This window comes from Gambusia affinis, linkage group LG18 (genome assembly GCF_019740435.1).
Source record: "Gambusia affinis linkage group LG18, SWU_Gaff_1.0, whole genome shotgun sequence".
Taxonomy (NCBI): domain Eukaryota; kingdom Metazoa; phylum Chordata; class Actinopteri; order Cyprinodontiformes; family Poeciliidae; genus Gambusia; species Gambusia affinis.
In genome coordinates this window covers 10751566-10771804 of record NC_057885.1, presented here as the reverse complement: position 1 = coordinate 10771804, position 20239 = coordinate 10751566, and the positions used below count along the sequence as shown (strand labels likewise).

The following is a 20239-nucleotide window of genomic DNA, read 5'->3' as shown; positions in this document are numbered from 1 at the left end:
GCAACGAGTGAGAAAGTTGGTGGTTCTGAGAATCCCAGAGAAGGTGACCATGAAGGCCCTCTGGTGTCCCAGCTTTGATCACATGCAACCTGGTCATGACTCATCAGCACACATTAATCACCGGCCTATGGCCATTCACTGTAAAAACTTATTAAAGGTCTTTAAGGACACATCTAGAGCCCATAAATGATGAATCAACACCAGTTTAGAAGACTAAGTGGCTGCTATCTCTTCATTGGCCTCTAATTCATTTGATTACAGTAATTAAAGCTGCCATTCAAGCAAGACATGAGCACGTGCCCAGATCAGTTACAGATAAAGAAGATGGTGAGTGCTTTATTTATTGAGAAAAAAATGAAGCTGCAAATGTTGTAGCAAATTTTAGTACTTAGTACTACTGCATACTATTATAAACAAGAAAAGGGTTACACATTATCGACAAAGAGGAACTACTTCAGCTTGATTGATCTTGATTTTTGCTTCAAAGGTTCTCAAGAGTGAAGTTGAAAAATATTGGCAAACTTTCAGCATTAATTGAAGTCATGCCCCAGGAAGACTTTTCCTATTATCTGTTTGAAGTTAGGTGATGTGAGAATAACATCAAAGCCAACATCACCATTCTCTATGTTTGGATTCAAAACCACTAACGTCCAACAACAACATGAACTGTTGTTAGCCATACAAGCTAAAGGCAATGAACACCATGTTATGTTAGAAAATAAAATAATTATTCTGTATCTACACTATTACCAAAAGAACTAGACGCAGCATCAAGTTATTCAGCTTCACTTTAAAGCCACAAGAGGGAGCCATAGTACACCAACTATTTTGGTCTTGCTAAAACAGAGAAAAGTTTGAGTAAAACGTGACGCCACTTTGGCTACGTCATAAAACGTACTGTCAGTGGGTAAAAACATAACTTTTGAATTGTGTTATTTTTATGAACCCAGATTAAAGAATACATATTTTGAGGCTTATATTCTGGTTTTTGACGTTTTCGTATAGGCCTACTGTCCAGTACTTAACATAAGTTTAGCTAATAATAGGGCTATTTTAGACTTTCTACGGTAGGTTTCTCTTTCTATAGTCATTTCTAAGATGTCTGCGTTAGAAACGTCTCCAATAGTTTCTTAAATCTTTTTTTGTTTTAAATCTCAGGACGTCATTATTAAAGGGACCCCGCCTGGGTGTATCAGTCGTTCACTTAACCTAGGACCTTGCTTGGCTTTCGTTAATATGTTTCCTCATTTATTTTAATTAAGACACTTGTATTAAATAATAATTATCTCATTGCAGGCCTTTTAATGTCCGACCCGAAACTCACTGGAAGAAGACACACTGTCTCAGTTTTCCTCCTGCTAACGCGTCAGAAAGCAGAAGTGCAAATAAAAGCCCCAAGTGCATCATCAGCTGGGCAGAGGAGCGGCTGTGAGCAGAGTCAAAACAAGAGGAAACAGCAGCACAAAGGCAGAAGAGAGGAGGAACACACAGGAGGGGGGCTTATTATTGACTGTAACACTGAGGAGGAACAATGATATCTCAAGCTGGCTCCCATTACTGAACAGAAACAGGACTTCACCTCATTTGTAGAAACGCTGCTACCCCAGCCTCCAGGACATCAGCAGGACTGGTCCTAAAGGCACAAGGTGAGTCTTCCTCTAACAGCTGCCTGTATTCTGACATATTGAACCTTTTCCCTAATGATCCAAACAGGAGAAGCTAATAGAGGATAGTAGAGCACAGCACTGGCTCCATTTAGCCCATCATTTATTAACTCATAGTGTCATTGCACACATGTTTGATTGGTTTCTGCATGTGTTGCTGAGAATTGTAGGGATTGTGTTTTGGATTTGTGTTGTTTTCAAGGTGTAAGACGAGATGTGCAGATTTGTTGGATTCAGACAACCAGGGGTTGTGTTGCTACCTCAGGTCCATCTGCCACTGTTGAGCTGCCATGTAGGAAATAAAGGGATAATTATAACATAATTGCGACAGACTGGCGACCTGTCCAGGGTGTACCCCCACCTGGAACATTAGCTGGAGATAGACACCAACACCCATCCTGACCCCACTAGGGACAAGGGTATTAGAAAATGAATGAATGAATGAATGGATGGATGGATAATAACATAATGTCAGTATGCTTTGTTTTTGATTTGCTGATGACTGGTTGAGTGAAGAGGAATTATTCTGGCTTCAGGATGTAACCTTCGCGTACTTATCAGCAGCTTTTGGACCTTGCTCTCTGTTTCTGTAAGAGCCTCACCTCTCTGTGTCTTTGGCACATGAACGGGCACTCAGTGCACTGTCCTTCTTCGCAGAGACTCCTTCATGAAGCCACGTGGTGCTGGTCTGCTGCTCCCTCCAGGTATCTGAGACGTCCAAGGCTTTTACTGTCTCCTTCTGAGATTCTCTTTCAGCTGCTTTTCATTTTCACTCCCAGTTTCTGGTGTCGAGTAAGATATCCTGTCATTGACAACGCTCAAATCAGGTCTGATTACCCTCTTCAGTGTCTGGTCAAATAATTTTCTTATTTTATGTTTATTGTATTTGAATGAATCTTTAAACCTTAATCTGTCCATTTGAGAGACTCTGTTTTTATATCCTTTTTTGCCTTGCTTCTTTTCACCAAGAGGAAATAAAGGCTAAAATGTGGATAAGAAGTGATCCAATTCCAGACATGTAGCATCCTACGAACATGTTGATGTTTCCAAATTTTATCACTTTGTAGCTGCAAACTTGAATGTATTCTAATGGGGTTTTATGAGCTAGACCAGCAAAACCACTTGATTGTGACGTGGAAGGAAAATGATGTTTTCGAAACTTACAATAAAACCTGATCTGAGTCTGTGTCAACACTTTGTGGAACCACCTGGCACTGCATGTCGTTATACGTCTCTACCAGCTCTGCAAATCTAGACACTCACATTTTTGCCTTTTATTCTTTGCAAAACGTCTTAAGCTGAGTTAACGATTGAACGAAGAGCATCTGTAAATGACTATTTTCAAGTGTTGCCAATGATTCTCAGTGGGATTTAGATCTAGGCTGACTGAATCATTGTACCACATGGATATGCTTTGATGTAAGCCATTCCCTTGTTGCTCTGGTTTTGTGTTAGGGGGTCACTGACCTGCTGGAAGCTCCAGACTCAAATCTGTGCAGCTTCTAACAGGATTTTTTTTCAGCGCTTGCCCTATATTTATCTTCATCCATTGGGATGAAGGAGCTTTGCAGAGCTTCTGTGTCCCTACAGAAGAAAAGCATCACCACAGGATAATGCTGCCTCCACCGTGTCTCACAGTGGGGATGGTGTTTTCTGGGTACAGTGAAGTGTTAGTTTTCCATGCCACATTGTTCTTCATGTTGGTCACACAAAGGCTGCATGCAAATGTGATTACCCCATTTCTTTCACTTCTTTCACCAATCAAACCTATAAAGCTAATCACTTGTTGGAGGTCAGAGCTGATTACCCAATCAGAAATGTGAAAGGATTTGCTTCTTGCGATGTCTGCCTCATCATCATTATCATCATCAGACTTTGCCTGCTGAGGATGATGAACTTTGGAAATCATGTGACCTGTATCCCCTGTGCTGATACTCTCAGTGCGTGGGCGGCTCTGAGGCTCAAACCAGCGTCTTGGTCAGTTTTCCTTCCTCAGCTTTTGGTTACCATCGAGGAGCGTGTTTGCTTCCCCTCCCTGTCTCTCTGTAAATACACTCAACCTTAAAAGGCCATTTGCAGCGGGCCCCTAATGGCTCTCCAATCCACAAAACTGCTCTCCAATCCAGCAGTGTCCTCAGCGGTGGTGTAATATGTTTTCATGTATGTTTGTTCTTCGTTTGCCGTCCCAGGTGTGGGAAATATGTTTTTATTTGGCTGGCCTTTTAGAGTTTGTTGGGTGTTTTTGTTGCCGGGAATCAGTTTCCATGGTTGCAGCCTCACTGATACCTTCTTGTGTGTTTCCTTCACAGATGGCGGGAGATAAACGAAGATAACCGAGGGGAGTAATTTCATCATCAACCCCATTTTTGGGCAAAAAAAAAGTTACGTCTGGGACTCCAACACCAACCTGAAAAACTGCTAACTTGAACTTGAACAATGGCGTCCTACACCCCATCTCCCACGGCGGAAGGGACCAACGGGGGCCCAACGTCTGCTAAATCTGAGAGCTCCGAGGAGTCCATGAAGCTGAAGAAGGAGATCTCCCTCCTGAACGGGGTCTGCCTCATCGTGGGGAACATGATCGGCTCGGGGATCTTCGTCTCGCCCAAGGGCGTCCTCATCCACAGCGCCTCCTACGGCCTCTCCCTGGTGGTGTGGACCATCGGTGGGATCTTCTCCGTCTTCGGGGCCCTGTGCTACGCCGAGCTGGGGACCACCATCACCAAATCGGGGGCCTCCTACGCCTACATCCTGGAGGCCTTTGGTGGGTTCCTGGCCTTCATCCGTCTGTGGACGTCCCTGCTGATCATCGAGCCGACCAGCCAGGCCGTGATCGCCATCACGTTCTCCAACTACATGGTGCAGCCCATCTTCCCCACCTGTATCGCGCCATACTTGGCCAACAGGCTCCTGGCTGCCGCTTGTATATGTAAGTAGACGCAAGTAGGAGAAAAAAGTGTGGATTTTATTACCGCGGTTGCACATTTGGAGAGAAATCATGTGAGCTTTAGGGAGTGGAGAAGTGAAAGATGGTGACACCATGGCTGCAGTCAGCAAGTCTGGAGCAGAATTAATTGCTGAGCTCAGATGAAAAGGGGAACTGAGCCACCCTGAAACCTCAGTCAGGAGTAACCAACCGGGGGAAAAGTTATTTTACTCAATTTAAGAAATTTAGAAACCGCGTTTACAGGTGGGCCTTTTTAACTGAGTCGGAAACACAGCGAGGTTCCTCATAGATGCTTGTTCAGGTAACTAGAGCCAAACAGTTAATAAAATAATCAATAACTCATCGAACTGCTCACCTGGGAGGATTAGTAGAGAGGGAACTGGACTCAATGTTTTAATAATGCTTATTAAAACATTGCCTCACAGATAAGACCTTGGATTCAAGATAAAATGCGCTCACGTTGTGCTCAATAGTTGTCAGGATTACTCCTTCTTACCTGGAAGGAATGCATTAACAAACACACACACACACACGCATGGTCCATTCAGCGATAAGCAGCACTTAAAGGCGGAGCTGATAGCGGGGAGGTAAAGTCCTCGCTGCAGGGAGACTCTGACCTGAGAGGCTAACAGGCAGCTGACAGCTCAGCACATCAGCAAACCATAAAAACCCACTTCCTGTTGGTTCCACTGAAAACAACATGATCAACTCTGGACATCCACAAAGTTTTCACACCCCTGGTTAAATGCCAGGTTTTATGATCAGCCTGTAATAAAAAAAAATACTTTTAAAAACACCTTTAGTGTGACGCATAACTCGTAGAATTCAACGGGAAAAACAAAAGCAGTTGTAAATCTAGCATTTTCTTTAAAATTAAACTTAGTGGTTAATTTTAATATTCAGCCTACACACATAGTAACTCTGGCTGATGATAAATGTTCAGCTGTACTTGTACGACAGTATTATTAAGACGCAGCTACATGAATGTTTACTAATGATTCCTTCAGTAAAGGATTAGCTTAAAGTTGCAGATAGTTTTGTTTATTTTTTATTTGACTTGTACAGGATTTAGGTCACATTTAAGGTGGAAATCATTTTGACTTATGCAGCTGATTGTGGGTTCCATAGATCAGCTGTATCACCTCGTTCTGTCAAAGACAACTTAATCTGTTATAAAACGGATGATTCTCAGTCCTAATTTAACTCCACACTATCTTTTACAAACACTGTAATCTGGATCTATTGATGATGAGTAATTGATGTTTCCAACTTGCTAAAACTTAGACACTTTGAATCAGGTAGATGAAATCTATTCAGTCTTCTCCAGTTAGCCTAAAACATTTTGTTTTTCCTTTAGCGACTGGGTTTAGAAAGCTCCTTACCGAGATTTAACTAAGCAAACACAGATGGGCCTCCCATTGGATAATTACTGTTTCTGCTGGCAGCAAATTATATTTAACCCTAACTGATTCAGTTAAGTGTTTCTCAATTCTTAAACAGTCATGTTGGAAGACGGATACTGTAACCATGGAAAAGGTGATAATCTGCAGCCATGCAAAAAAAAAAAATTAAATAAATAAAAAATAAAAAACATATCTAAGGAGATTGCTGAAACTATTGAAACTGGGTTAAGAAGTGTGAGGCTGGTCAAGTGCCATTAAAGGAGGGCCATACTTCTATTTGGGTCTCAACTGATTCTAAAAATATTCCAAGTGTTTAAAAAAACCACCTAGTCTATAAATTGATGTTTTTTTTACGTCTGAAAAATGAGTCGTTTCAAAAACCAGCCGATTGTGAAGCGACTTTCGACTGGCAATGTGCTGTTACCTAGCAACCCCAGCGAAGCCCAGCTTGTCACCTAGCAACCTACATTGAGCTCCAGTATGTTTGGTCAGCTGGTTTTACCGCTGTATCTGCCGTACAATGGCTGCTGGAAAAAAAAGAAGCTTTGTTTTTGATGTTGTTGACTTAGCATTCAGAAACCACTGAGCACTCTTGGTTCCCCAGGAGGCTCAACTTCTGCTTTTCATAGATGTACGGTTGTATAATTGCGCATTTTTACGTGCCAGTGTAAACATTGAAGTGGAGGTTCATGGCCAGCAGCAGCTCATTTAGATTTAAAGTGACAAGAGGCCTTAAAAGGCCTCCAATTATAAAGGTCACTTTATAACTACACATAAAGTGACATTTATATCTAATTATTTAGGAGTTTTCTGACTGTCTCTCTGCAGTCACACCACTTTAAACCCACAGGGGGCAAACTAAATCACTGTAAAACCTCATCAAGTGCTCTTTAGAAATTACCCAGGAAGCAGAAACTTGTATTATAAATTGCAGGACACTTACCAAAAAAAAAAAACCTCTCAGATGCAAGGATTTGTGGTAAAACAAGGAAAAATGAAGGAAGATTTATTCAAGCAAAAAGCAGTTACAGGTTTGCATTTCCAAAACAAAAGTACATCCTAAGAAAAATATCCTTCCTTCACATCCGAAAAGAGAAGCCCAGCCTCAAAATGCAATATCAAAATCCCCCTAACAGAAAACTCTTGCAAAACTCCTGACCAACATTAGTTCCCTAAGCTTTTATATGAGTGAATATGCGTGATTAACACATAAGGAGGGTTTACAGGGAAACATGAGAAAGTGAGAGCAGAGTCTCTGAGCAGAGGGAGAATGTGTTGATGCTTTCTATAGAGTTGCTTTCTGTCCGTATCTCAGTTTCACCCGTCTCCTTGGATACTTGTGGGAAGCTCCTCCGTCCGCCGCCACACGACTCCCCTTCACTTGGCCTTGAATCCTTTTCTGCGGCTTCTGCTTGCTGGGAACTGAGTCACCTGAATCCAATAATCTGAAGGTCTTTTCATATCAGACAGAGGGCCGACGTCAGGGCCTTCAGCACCAAGACATGGCAGTGGCTTGGATCTCAAAGTTGCATCCCATTAGGACGGAAACGATTAATCGTGATGAATCGATTAGTGAAATAATTAACTCAGCAATTGAATTAATTAACTAGAGTAAGAAGAAAAGGACATTTGCTTAAAGAACAGCACACTCAGATCAGACACTAAGCCAAACCTGTACAAAATCATTTTACATTTAAGGTCAAATAAAAACTCTGTTTGTAAAGATGCTCCATCCAGAACTTCTCGAGTTGTTTTAGCTTCACCTGATTCAAATTATGTAACAAAAAAAACGTCTCATATTATGCAGCTTTTGCTGTCCAAAATTATTAATTAGATGATGCAAAAAATAATCTCCAGATCCGCCCAAATTAGCATTCACTAGAGGGATGCTGTTGTATTTTGTTAAATAAATGTTTATTTGTATTTGTTAACGTATTTCTAATATTGTATAATAAAAGCTTAAGAAAAATCTGTATAATAAACCAGAATGTTTCTAGATTAATCGATTAATCATCGGGATAATCAACTGAATTTTTGATTATTGAGATAATCTTTAGTTGCAGTCCTACATCAGATGTCTAGAAAGTGAAATATTGATTTATTCGAAACCTTTTTAAGCAATTTAATCAAACTGAAGAAATAATATTTTATTCATGTTCATTTTATTTAGTTTATATCTGACTGTTTTGGAACTTTTTTCTAAATATCAGGTCTCTACAACGTTTTCAGGATTCTGACTTTTAAGCACACACTTAAAACTAACTCACAAATATGTGATGCTTGTTGGTTTTATTGCGTTTGAATAGACTTCCTGTTGATCTCAGACCTGTTGTGATCCTCTAAGTGTTTAAAAGACAACATTTTCCCCAATAAGTCTGTTAAACTAGAGACACCCATAATTAAACGACGTCTCAGACTCTTCCAAAGACATTTTTACACAACCGCTGAAGTGTGAAAAGTGAAAATGCTAAGACTCAACCTGCTCTGTCAGCTGCTTTGGAGGGCAACTTATTCTATCAGCATTCATAAAACTTGCACACAACAACTAATACTCCCTTCTGGAGAGGGAGTGAGATAAAAAAAAAAGTACATTTGTAAAAAAGTGCAACTATGTGGAAATCTTCAAGTTTCTGTCTTTATGGATCAGCTGCTGATAAGAAGACAAACACTGTGACGCTGCTCAAGGTGAAGGAAGACAACATGTCAAAGGAAAGCAGCTGAAATCAGTTTTCTTCTATCGCTGGTTTGATAGGAGCGTAAATAGTTACAAATTTAAATACTGAGCTGAAGCGTAAACACAGGAGGTCAGTTTGGGATTACAAATCTCCCTCTCAACCTTTTGAAACCTGCCTTTGCAACAGTATCCAATCCCGTTGAATCTCGTCACATTTTGTCATGTTGTTCAACATTCAACACACTGTGATGTGAGTTTTAGTTTATTCTCAGTATAATTCTTGGAAAGCCTTGGATGTTTGTTAGGGAACATTAATGAAACGGCATCAACATCTCACAAAGAGAAAATGTTGAATTCATTAAGTGAAAAAGTTGAGGAGTTTGGCACAACTGCTGTCCGAGCAAAACATGTTTATCAAAATCAAATCAAATCAAATCAAATCAAATCAAATCAAATCAAATAGCTGTGGCATCCACAAATCTGGCTTTCATGGAAGAAAGCTGATGTTCAAAGAAAGCTGAATTTAGTTTTCTGTTTGGCCCAAACCATGTTGGGGAAGTAGCTAAAATGTGACAAAGATGCTCTGGTCAGATGTTAGCAAAAGGAAACTTTCTGTTCTGTGTGTGACTCATTCATTATGTGTGGATGACAGTTTCCTTCTGAACAGAAAAAACCCCAGGGTGATGCACAGTGGTGGCAGCATTATGCAATAGGAATGCTTTTTTTTTTTTCTGCCGTGACGGGGAAGCTGGGTAGAGTTAAGGAGAATATGTATAATACCAGACGTTTAACTGCTGCAAGCTACAGAAAGACTTACGACTTGGGCAGAAACAGCCTAAAGATAGAGCAGAAGATTTGTTTAGATCAAAGTATGTACATTTATTAGTGGCCCAGTCAAAGTCCAGATCTACATCCATCTGTAATCATGAGGTTCACAGATGCTTTCAATTCAAGCTGACTCAGCGTATGTCTTCTTGAATTCAAATTCAAGCCGCACTTTTCAGATGTTCCCCTTATATGGAACAAAATGTAAAACCCTGCATCAGTCCTACACTTCAAATCCCAGCTAAATCCACTGCAGTTTGTGGCAGAGGTGTGACAGAACGTGAGAAGATTTAAGGGCCTGAATCCACGGGCAAGACGCTGTACCTGCATGTGTGTGTGTGTGTGTGTGTGTGCGTGTGTGTGTCTCAGTGTGTGAGCGTCCGCCTGTATGTGCTGCTCTCAGCTGTTTCCTCGCCTGACAAACAACAGGCCGCTCCGCTTGAGTCAGCAGCAGCGTTTCCTTAGATCAGCCACACGGAAACATTCTGGCGCACGCTGGAGTTTACAGACCACACGTCTCCACCGACTCTCCTCTCTGACTGACTGGTTGGCTGCTCCCCTCGCAGGTCTGCTGACCTTCGTGAACTGCGCCTACGTGAAGTGGGGCACCAGGGTGCAGGACTTCTTCACCTACGCCAAGGTCATCGCCCTCATCGCCGTCATCATCACCGGCCTGGTGAAGATCGGACAAGGTCAGCTCAGCGAGTCGCCGAGCCGACAATAAACGTCAATGATTAGATGATGTGGCAGAATATTCTGCTGTTTTCTCATTAAAAACAGATTAATGATTACTGAAAGTGTTTTTGCTTTTATGTATTTTCATTTTTCCAGGTTACACCCAGAACTTTGACGGCATGTTTGACGGCTCCTCTCAGGACCCAGGACACATCGCTCTGGCTCTGTACTCCGCTCTGTTCTCCTACTCCGGATGGGACACGCTTAACTTCGTCACAGAGGAGATCAAAAACCCAGAGAGGTGGGCAGGCCAGGAACAACGACCTATAGGGCTGGGGAGGCCCTTTATTTGATTTACAGTGATAAGCCTCTCTGTAGCACCCCAAATAGTTCATCATACAAAAAACAATCAGCCTTTACAGAAGTGTTGAGGCCTCCTCCTGACAGAACTACCAGAGTCAGTCTAGATAAGATTGGACTCACCCTAATAAACATAGCTGATTCAATCAGGTTTAGATCAGGACCTTATCCATGTCACAACCAGTTTTGATGATATTTCAAATAATTTTCCTGCTGGAAAAGCCAATAGTGTCAATATTTCAACTGACAAGCTGATTATTTGAGGTGGGAATCCAGGAATGTGGAGGTTGTCCTCCGAGTTGGTCATGCTGTGCACTGCACCAGTTACTGTTGCAGCAAAATCACACCAAAGCATGATGCTGCCACCGCCGTGCTTGATAGTTGGTGCAGTGCTTCTTCAGTCTATGACATTTAATTTCTTTACTGTGGAGAGTCACACTGCTGTTCCAACAGTTTCCAGTTTATGACAGACTAGAGCCTTCGTAGTTCTTCGGTTTTTCCTGAACATCCTGATCAATTTCTTTTATCTCAGGGTGACTGTTTTGGCCAGAAAATACAATTTTAGCAGGGGTGTGTTCATACATATCTTATGTAATGTGTAAATGGAAGAAGTCCACAGTAAATATCAAGTTTTATACCTACTTTTTACAATCACTTTGTTATGCTTTGTGTGATTTTTAACCCTGGAAAAAAAACCAGCAGCTTAAATAAATTATTAAAACCCTCAGATTAATATTTTAATCCTCCACATTCATCTTTCAGCTGTATCAAAACCAAAAATTTCATCTTAAAATTCTGATTAGCTAACTACTAAACTGATCACTCTCAGACTGTTCTCTGAAATCAGATTAATTGAGTTTCTTAATAACATCAAAAAAGCTTTGATCTGTGGAGCGTTTCAGAGAAATGGGAATTTCAGGTTTTACCTTCCGTCGTTGTGTTGGAAGTCGTGCTGGTGGCTGATTTGACATGGAGTAAGGCTGCGTGAACTCAGGAGGAGTTAACTTCTTAGTCTAAATCAGCACATTTTTAAATTATTGACTGAGTAAAGAAAGTCACATATAATCAGTAAATCTAATTTAAAAATTCAAATCAATACCTCCTGATACTAATCCTTCAACATATTGTTTTTACCTTTGTTTCTCTCATAAGGTCCTCAATGCATTGATTTTAGTGCCTTGTTGATAGTTCTTTGTTCTGCTCTGATGCTGTTTAGTCTAAATCTTTTCCTCTGGTTTGTTTAACATTTGTGAAGAAGAGCAAGGCTTTTAAATCAAATTCAAAGAAACCTATTACAAGAGAGTCGTTGCTTTAATTCGAACAAAGGCCAGCCTGATTACGTCTAGATCTCCAGACTCTCAGGGTTCCCAGGCAGATTAGGTGTCAAACATCCTCATCTCAATTCCTCTGTCTCTCTCTCTCAGCTGAACTTGTTGTGCATCTCTTCTGCTTTGTTTCCCCCTGCTGGTCGTCTCTGTGAACTGCAGGAATCTTCCCCTGGCCATCGCCATCTCCATGCCCATCGTGACGGTGATCTACATCCTGACCAACGTGGCTTACTATACCGTCCTCCCCATCAACGCCATCTTAGACAGCGATGCCGTCGCCGTGGTGAGTTCCTGGATGTTTTCAGTAAGTCTTGACCTTCGTGACGGAGGGATTGTGGTTTAAAAGCCGCTGTTGTTTCGCTGCAGACCTTTGCAGACCAGGTGTTTGGCGTGATGAACTGGACCATTCCTCTAGCGGTGGCTCTCTCCTGCTTCGGCGGGCTGAACGCCTCCATCGTGGCGGCCTCCAGGTGAGGCGTTCAGATCAACAGAACCTCAGTAGGAGTCGTGAAGCAAACCCATACTAACCAACTTTCTGTTTCTTTTCATGAACAGGTTGTTCTTCGTGGGCTCCAGAGAGGGACACCTGCCTGACTTCCTGTGCATGATCCACGTCCATCGCTACACTCCCATTCCTGCCCTCCTCTTCAACGTCAGTCATCTACAAGAACTTGGAACCTAATCTTAAATTCATCACTAGGGATGCACCGATCCACTTTTTTCATTTCAGATACCAATATTGGTAGAGGTGTCTGATATCTGAGATTTGACCAATCCAATGCAGAAAAACAGTGTTGAATTGGTTTAAAACTTTGGTTTTTAGGAACTCATACATAAATGTTCTGAATTCCAAATGTATTTGATAACTCTGCACCTGCACAGCACTCTTAAATACACCAGCAGCTTCACAAGTTTGGTCAAATATATAAAAACAACACAACTTAGGAGTTGTGGTGTAAATTAGATAATAAAGAAATTGAAACAGGTTGACTACTTTGGTCAAACTTGTATATATGAACAGCAACGAACCTTCTTTCAAATAGTTTAGAAAGAGCAATTAGGCATTATAAATATAATAAAGCTTGACGTTGCTCAGAGCACAAAGCATAGAATTATACTGAGTAGATCTGCCCTCATGGATCAGGCTTGTCACCTAGAATTGTTTTCAATATCAGGACAGATACAAATATTAATATCAGATCGGTGCATCTGTTTATCACGGGTTTCCTGATGTAATCAGGTTTTATTTCTCTCTTCCTCAGGGCTTTATGGCTCTTATCTATCTGTGCGTGGAAGACGTCTTCAGGCTGATCAACTACTACAGCTTCAGCTACTGGTTCTTTGTTGGCTTGTCTATCTTAGGGCAGCTCTACCTTCGCTGGAAGCAACCCGACAGAGAGAGACCGCTAAAGGTAGATCAGTCCCAGTCCAGATGTCGTTTCAGTTTAAAGACTCAAGTCTTCATCTCTCGTCTTTCCCTCTCACAGCTCAGCCTGATCTACCCCATCATTTTCTGCCTCCTCACCGTCTTCCTGGTGGTGGTGCCCCTCTACAGCGACACCATCAACTCCCTGATCGGCATCGGCATCGCCCTGTCGGGAGTTCCTGTCTACTTCCTGTGCTGCTACACTCCGGCCACCAAGAGGCCGCTGTGGCTGCGCAGCTTCATCGGTAAGGCAAACCCAGGGTTCCCTCGAATTAAGAACAATTCAGTCATAAATCAAAGGATTGCAGGAAGTTTTTGTCATGAATTGGTTGCAGTCTTCTTGGTGAGTCTGTTGGGGTGCAAAGGAGTCATTCCATTACCTCAAGCATTTATCTATGCACATTTTTTGGTAAAGTTTATTTTCTGGAACTCCATCTCAACCAAACAGATATTCATCCCACCTGATTCAGCACTTTGTAGAAATGTGTCTCAATGAAATTACCACTGCACATATGTTGAGGCATGTCTGTACCAACGTTGTACATGTAGAGGTAGAAATCTTTGATTTTTTTATTTTACATTTTCCCAAGTCTCAGCAGCAAGTAGTTCTCTAGAGCAACTTTCCAGTTTTACTACAGATTCTCGAAGGGATTTGTGTCTGGACTTTGACCGGATCCCAACACACAATAATGTCTTAAATTAAACTGCTCCGTTTTACCTCTCCCTCTCTGTTTAGGTTTATTAGACCAAATGGAAGTGAAACTTTGTCACAGACACAATTTATTTTCAGCCTCAACCAATATTTCCTCTTGGATTGAGGAAATATTTTAACTCTGGGCTGCTGAGGAATCCCCATATCAAGCTGCTGCCATCACCGTGTTTTACTGTGTGTTCAGGTTGATGTGTGGTGTTAGTTTTCCCAACTCCCCGTATTTAATGTGCCACATTTATCAAATTTATGCCCAGTAGTTCTCCACTTAATACTCTGGTAAAATTTTCTGAATGGATCATTTTCTTGTCAGCCATATTTGTAGTTCATTTAAATTGTTTTACTGACAAAACCTTCCCACATGGATGTAAACTTAAATCTTCCTCTTGTGTGTTTCTTTCAGCTAAGTGTGGCATCCTGATTCAGAAAGTGTGCTACTCGGTTCTGACTGAGATGGACGACAAATCAGAGTAGAGACGTTTGCTTTCCACACCCTGACAGACGGAAGACGGAGTCTGAACTCTGATGCTGCTGCTGCTGAAAGACCCCGCAGGACGAAGATCTGGGCCTGAGCTGGACGCAGCGCTCTGCCTCGTCAGGCATCTCCAAGTTATTGGGAATTCGTTTCTCATGGCGGCCGGGGAAACTTCAGGAAGAGCATTGACATGAACTCCAGAAGAAGTCTGCATGTGCCTGAGCACCTCAGCAAAAAAACATTTAACTAAACCAAGTGTTTTGTGTGAAATCATGGAAATGTTTGATTTTACTTAAGAGGCTACAAATTATTGATGAATTTGTTTTTAAGTTAGGATTTTTGAAACTGAAAGCACTGCTGACCGTACAAACAGCCTCAATGTTATTTGCACACAGAAGGAAGAGAAACTAAATAAAGTGTGACTTTGTGTTTGTGAAAATGTTTTATATTGTCAGCTGTGAGGTCTGCTAAGGGCTATTTTTACATAACAGCTGTAGAGTTTGATCACGTTCAGCTGGAAAAGTCTATTTATAATAAAAATGACTTTAAAACTTTAAACGACTCAGGATTGTATATAATAGGCAGAGATTTGTTTGTGAGCACAATAAAACATTATCAAACATTGTGAAGTTTTAAAGCAGAATTTATATTTGCTTAGAATACATAATCACATCCCAACACTCCATCCCTCCCTTCTCTCTATAAATATGTACATAGTTCTCTACAGGGGGCCAAAATAAAACAGCTGGATTCATCCAATCGTGTCCTTCCATGGCTTTGCTTTGACTTCCTGCTGCTTACCGCCTTGAGGTCTCTGCTGCAGAGGATTATGGGTAAAAGTCTGCCTCAGTGGACCTGCAAGGCCAAACAGAAAAGTTTAGAAACACTTGGAGAAAAACATCTACTACATCATCCTTGAAAAAACTCCCATCTCTTAGCATGTTAGGCATCCCTCGGATGCTTCAATAATAATAAAAAAAGACGACAAAAGATAAGAAAAAATAACAAAAAGTAAAATTTCTGCTTGGGATTTGATAAATATAACATCTTCAAATGAATCATTCACCATCTTCAAGTCCAGAATGACTGAAAATCAGTTCATCAAGGAGCTGAAATGTGCAACTTTGTTTTGTGATTTCTCAGCTCTAAAGCGGTTTCAGAATGTTGCACCTGAAATTCTTCTTGCTAAAACTCAACTTATTGCTTTAATTTACTTGAATTGTACAAGAACTGTGAATTAAATGAACATATGTAGAGCTTTCCAGTCACACTGACCACTAAAAGCAGAACGAATTTTAAAAGATACTTTATACCGACCATGAATCACTTTGTACCGGGCTGAGAATTTGGACGTATATGGAAAAAAATGGCGCCTGAATTTGAGAAAAGTGAAAAATAGATGAAAAATATTAGTAACTGAAGAAAAACAAAATTCTCCAGAAGTTCATCTCTTGTCTGTAGGACGTCAAACTGACCACAAGAGGGAGCCATTTTCTGCAAAGTTTACATTAGTACTGTGGTTTCAACTGTTTGAATAACTTCAAAGATTATTTTTATAACGTTCTATAATCTTCACACACAATCCTGAACAGGCTACACTTTGACTCAGGAGGCGTGGCTTAATCCTGCAGACCCATTAAATAAAATATAGATTATAGTTTAACTTCAGGATGTTAAACACTCGTTTACTTATGAAAATTCAACTTTTTATTTGATTAATTTACCTTTAAAGAAAAAGTGTACAATTTCAAATATGTTGACCTATTTTTTTTTTTCTTTCTATTGAGTTAAACGATATTTGGGTAAAAATTCATCAAAAATTGATAAGAAATAAGAGAAAAACACGTCCTTGTGTGTCTTTCATATTTTTTTCATGCAGCTCCAACGTTTTTGTTAATTTAATCCTTCACAGAAAGCTGGTTTTGAAAGTGCCGAAGCGAGGCAGCTCAGACCTTTAGCTGCGATGTCCAGATGACTCTTTATCCTTCTCTCCCTCTCCTCCAGCTGGTGAGCCAGCTGAGCGTTCTTCCATCCTGGAGACCAGACGAAACCAAGCGGCGCTTCACCAAATCTGCTGCCCAAGTTAAACATCAACCGCTTTATTTCTGCAGCACTGACCTTTCTTCATGCTCTCAATAAGTCCGTCGCTCTGAGGCAGCTCTGCGGCCGGGTGTTTGACCCTCTCTGGGATGTTGAGCCTCCGTCTGACTGCAGGATGCCTGAGCAGAGCCACTTGACCCAGGGAGAAGCAGTTGGAGGTGAGCCAGTAGGTGAACACTGCCTGGGAACAGAGAGTTTAACACACACACACACACACACACACAGGGTAAGCAGCAGAGTTTTATGGCTTCCTGGGGTGTCAGGGTTGTGTTCTGGGGTAAATCCACACCAACCGTGGGGAAGTTGATGGTGAGAGGGAGGATGATCAAAGGCATGATTCTGAAGACGGTCTTCATGGTTCGCAGGTTTGGGTTGTCGATACCAGACTCTGCTCCCAGCTGATGCGTTTAAATCAAGAGTTTTAAGAAAATGTTGCTCTGATTCTGTGGTTAGGTCAGGAAAAACTGAATCCGAGGAGCGGTAAAAGGTTCATCTCACCTCCAGGATGAAGAACATGGTTCCGGTGACAGCGAAGGGGAGGATGTAAAACGGATCAGCTGCACTCAGGTCAGTGAACCAGAGGACGCCTCCCGTCTGTAAGCTGGGCACCGGCAGATACGCCATCTTCCTCAGAGCGATGAAGAACGAGATGAAGACTGGCGCCTATCGGAGATCAACACAACTAAGTACTTTATTTATCAGTATTAAGGAATTACTGACTCAAAGCAAGCTGCTATGTCTTGCAGAAAGGCTACTTGTAGTTTTGTTTTGTCTTATTTCCAGTGTACAAAAGCATTTGCACAAGAAACTAGACAGAAAATACTTAAGATTTTGTGTTTTTGCAGTGTGGCGTGTTCAATAGGATTAGAAATCTTGAGGTATTTAAATCACAATTTGATTGTTTTTACATTAGATTAGAAATGAACAATAAGATAATGAAGTTTTGACGATTTTAAATCATCCATGTCTGCATCTCAATATATAGAAAAAACTAGGTTTTAAACCTCAACAATAATGATTTAAGCTTTCAGGAAGATCCATGAGTCAGTCCTTAACCCAGCCTGCCATGTCAGGCTGAAATCTTAAACAACATATAATCAGGATATCAAGGCAGGTTCATGTTGGCATAAACACTAAACTATAAATCCTCATGCACCTAAACAGGCAAACTGACCTGGGCCAAAGGAACCAGGAAGCCTCGCAGAGGGTTCACGTCGTGTTTCTTCTGGAACAGGTTCAGATCAGAATACGCCTTGGCGACTGCAAAACAATTAATCAGCAGCTTAGAATGAGAGAAACGACTGAAGAGCAGAAAGACGGCGCGTACAGCAGGAGACGTACATTCGTATTTATTTCCGCTCTGCTTGGCCTCGTTCATTTTCTCGGTTAGCTTGGTCATCTCGGGCAGGACGTTGTTCAGTTTGGCCGCTTCTCTCTGACCTTTCACTATGACGGGAAACATGGCCAAACGGGCCAGAACCGTTCCTGGAACCAACAACATGTAAATAGCAAACCACACAATGTTGGATGAGAATTTCAGAACAGGCACCTTAAATTTTCTAAAAGCAGAACTCAAGATTCATAAAAGGTTCTTTTCCTCACCGAGGACGATAGCGCCCCACCAGGGCAGGCCCAGATCCATGTGGAAGAACTCCAGGAGACTCTGGATCACACCCACCGGAGTGTAGCCGGCCAGGCCCAGCTCTGCCAGCCTGGGCTCTGCAGCCACGGCCTGCAGGATGTCTGCTACGACCGGAGCAGCGTCGGCCGCCTGCTGCGCCAGAACAGGCAAGGCGTCGGCGGGCAGAGAGGCAGAGCCGTCCGCTACTGAGGCGGCCGCAGAAACACCTTCAGCTGGGATCTGGAGGTGGGAGTTATGAAGAGTTAGGATGGAATACCAGATGAAAGATAAGAGAGAGCTGCTTTATCATTCAGTGACCTGTTGGGAGGCTGTCTGTGAGAGGGCGGGCGCCGGGTCAGCAGGGAGGGATGCTGCAGAGGACTGCAGGACAGCAGCTGATGTCGATCCATCGACAGGCTGGATCTGGAGGAAACCATCAGAAATTCAACTTATCTGTGACTGAACAGAGTTAATTTGAAGACTAAAATATGAATAAAAAATTAACAATCATGAATTTATGTAGCAGGACAGAGGGCGACATGCAAATGTGAGACTTTTTTTAGTCGTTGCTATGGAGACCTGGAGACTCCATGATGCCTCTCTTAGCTGCAGTTCCAGCTGTTTCAAACTTTCTAACTATTGAAGCCGTTTACAACAACAGCTTTATTAAACATGGAAGTAATCAATTCCACTAATATGCTTTTAATAGTTTACAAACATGTGTTAACTGACCTGTGAGCTGTTCTGTCTGACTGCCACAGCGCTGACCCAGACGAACTTTCCACGGTGTCTGCAGCTGATCTGAGACCTGCTGAAGGGACTGCTGCAGCCGAACAGCGTGTGCAGGCTGGAGCTCTGGAGCAGCTGATTTCGGACAGAAACGAGAGATTCAGCACAAAATGGAAGGCAGGTTTTCATACAATTCTGATAGAAGCTGAACATAGTTTTATTTTAGTTAAAAAGAAGATGCATACATCCATTTATATTTTATGTCTGTACGCTAAACCGAAGTCAAATTCCTGGTTTGAGCTCACTATTTTGGTCAACAAAGCTATTCTGACCTGAAATTCTATAGATAATGTCTGAAGCTAAACTGAAGGGGCGATAAAATCATTTAAATAAGGTTTATAAACCTTCCAACAACGAAGTTTGGAACAACCGACTAAACTACAACGAAGTGGAAAATCCATTATTTGCAGCATTTAATCGACTTCTATTGGCGTCTCTGCAGACTCTGTCAAAGTCACACTCATAACGCAGTGAGGAGGATAACCGGCTAGCGTGCTAGCCGCTGAAAGCTGCTGGTTCTGCCTCTGTTTTAGAAGCAGGAACAGAACTTTTCCAGCAGAACTGTGAACAGAACATACTTGGTTCTGAATGCTTGGAAGAACGTGACTGCCCCGGCTCGGTTTCCCAGTCTGTCTCAGGAAACATCTTGCTAAGCAGCTCGGTGTCACCCCGCTTCTGAAGGCAGCCATGTTGGGAGGGAGGAGATAGTACTACGGAGCGTGTGAAAGGACATCCTGCTCCAACCGCGAACGTGTTTTTCCCTGCCTAAGATGTGCAATGTGTTTAAATTATTACATGACCCATTTTGACTACATTCGTACTTTTTAGAAACCTCACTTATCATAGAAATAAGAAATGTCTAAGCTAGTTGTTACACATTGAATTATACTGGGACACAAGATCTGGACGAAAGTTCCTCTCCAAATTTGTAATTTATTTATTTATTTATTTATTTTGTTTATCAGTGTACGTCTCTGAAAATCATTATGCTGACGTACAAAATCAACAAATACATGTTTTAAATTAAAAAGTACACTTTAACAGTTCCTCTAACTTGCTGATGGTTGTTATATGCTTAGCTCCAATTTTACTTTCACTTCAAAATTGATATGACGTCAATAGGGTTTGTTGTTGTTGTTGTTTGTTTGACTATAGCAACAACTCACCTGCTGGGTTGATTACGGACTGAATTTATTATTTCCTTCTTATTTCGAAATGTGACTATAATAATTACAAAACGTCA

At 41.6% G+C, this 20239-nt stretch overlaps 2 protein-coding genes across 4 annotated transcripts; one reads left to right on the top strand and one right to left on the bottom strand.

The window, feature by feature from the left end:
• The first annotated feature begins 1296 nt into the window (after nt 1-1296).
• On the top strand, nt 1297-15111 carry slc7a7 (solute carrier family 7 member 7). Of its 3 annotated transcripts, XM_044097258.1 has the most exons (11): nt 1297-1646; nt 2322-2368; nt 3974-4593; nt 10080-10205; nt 10345-10489; nt 12036-12159; nt 12243-12346; nt 12432-12528; nt 13139-13288; nt 13364-13547; nt 14415-15111. In XM_044097258.1, the coding sequence occupies exons 3-11, from the start codon at nt 4101-4103 to the stop codon at nt 14483-14485; spliced, it is 1494 nt and encodes a 497-aa protein (XP_043953193.1). In that variant the 5' UTR covers nt 1297-1646; nt 2322-2368; nt 3974-4100; the 3' UTR covers nt 14486-15111. The 3 variants fall into 3 exon arrangements, with proteins under 3 accessions (XP_043953193.1, XP_043953192.1, XP_043953194.1); XM_044097257.1 differs by lacking the exon at nt 2322-2368; XM_044097259.1 differs by lacking the exons at nt 1297-1646; nt 2322-2368 and adding an exon at nt 2470-2491.
• Nucleotides 15112-19732, bottom strand: oxa1l (OXA1L mitochondrial inner membrane protein). The gene is made up of 11 exons (XM_044097260.1): nt 19575-19732; nt 18940-19071; nt 18526-18630; nt 18189-18447; nt 17928-18071; nt 17761-17846; nt 17085-17249; nt 16880-16984; nt 16605-16767; nt 16439-16519; nt 15112-15341 (listed from the first exon to the last, which is right to left on the bottom strand). Exons 1-11 carry the CDS (start codon nt 19683-19685, stop codon nt 15238-15240), a joined length of 1455 nt encoding a protein of 484 aa, XP_043953195.1. The 5' UTR covers nt 19686-19732; the 3' UTR covers nt 15112-15237.
• Between the last annotated feature and the right edge of the window lie 507 nt (nt 19733-20239).

Excerpts from the sequence above, each read along its gene's own strand:
- slc7a7 (XM_044097257.1), top strand. The coding sequence starts at position 4,101 with ATGGCGTCCTACACCCCATCTCCCACGGCGGAAGGGACCAACGGGGGC. Across the intron at positions 10,490-12,035 it reads GAGATCAAAAACCCAGAGAG|GAATCTTCCCCTGGCCATCG; the intron begins GTGGGCAGGCCA and ends TGTGAACTGCAG. Across the intron at positions 12,529-13,138 it reads TTCCTGCCCTCCTCTTCAAC|GGCTTTATGGCTCTTATCTA; the intron begins GTCAGTCATCTA and ends TCTCTTCCTCAG.
- oxa1l (XM_044097260.1), bottom strand. The coding sequence starts at position 19,685 with ATGGCTGCCTTCAGAAGCGGGGTGACACCGAGCTGCTTAGCAAGATGT. Across the intron at positions 19,072-19,574 it reads TTCCAAGCATTCAGAACCAA|CTGCTCCAGAGCTCCAGCCT; the intron begins GTATGTTCTGTT and ends GTCCGAAATCAG. Across the intron at positions 15,342-16,438 it reads TCTGGACATCGCAGCTAAAG|GTCCACTGAGGCAGACTTTT; the intron begins GTCTGAGCTGCC and ends TTGGCCTTGCAG.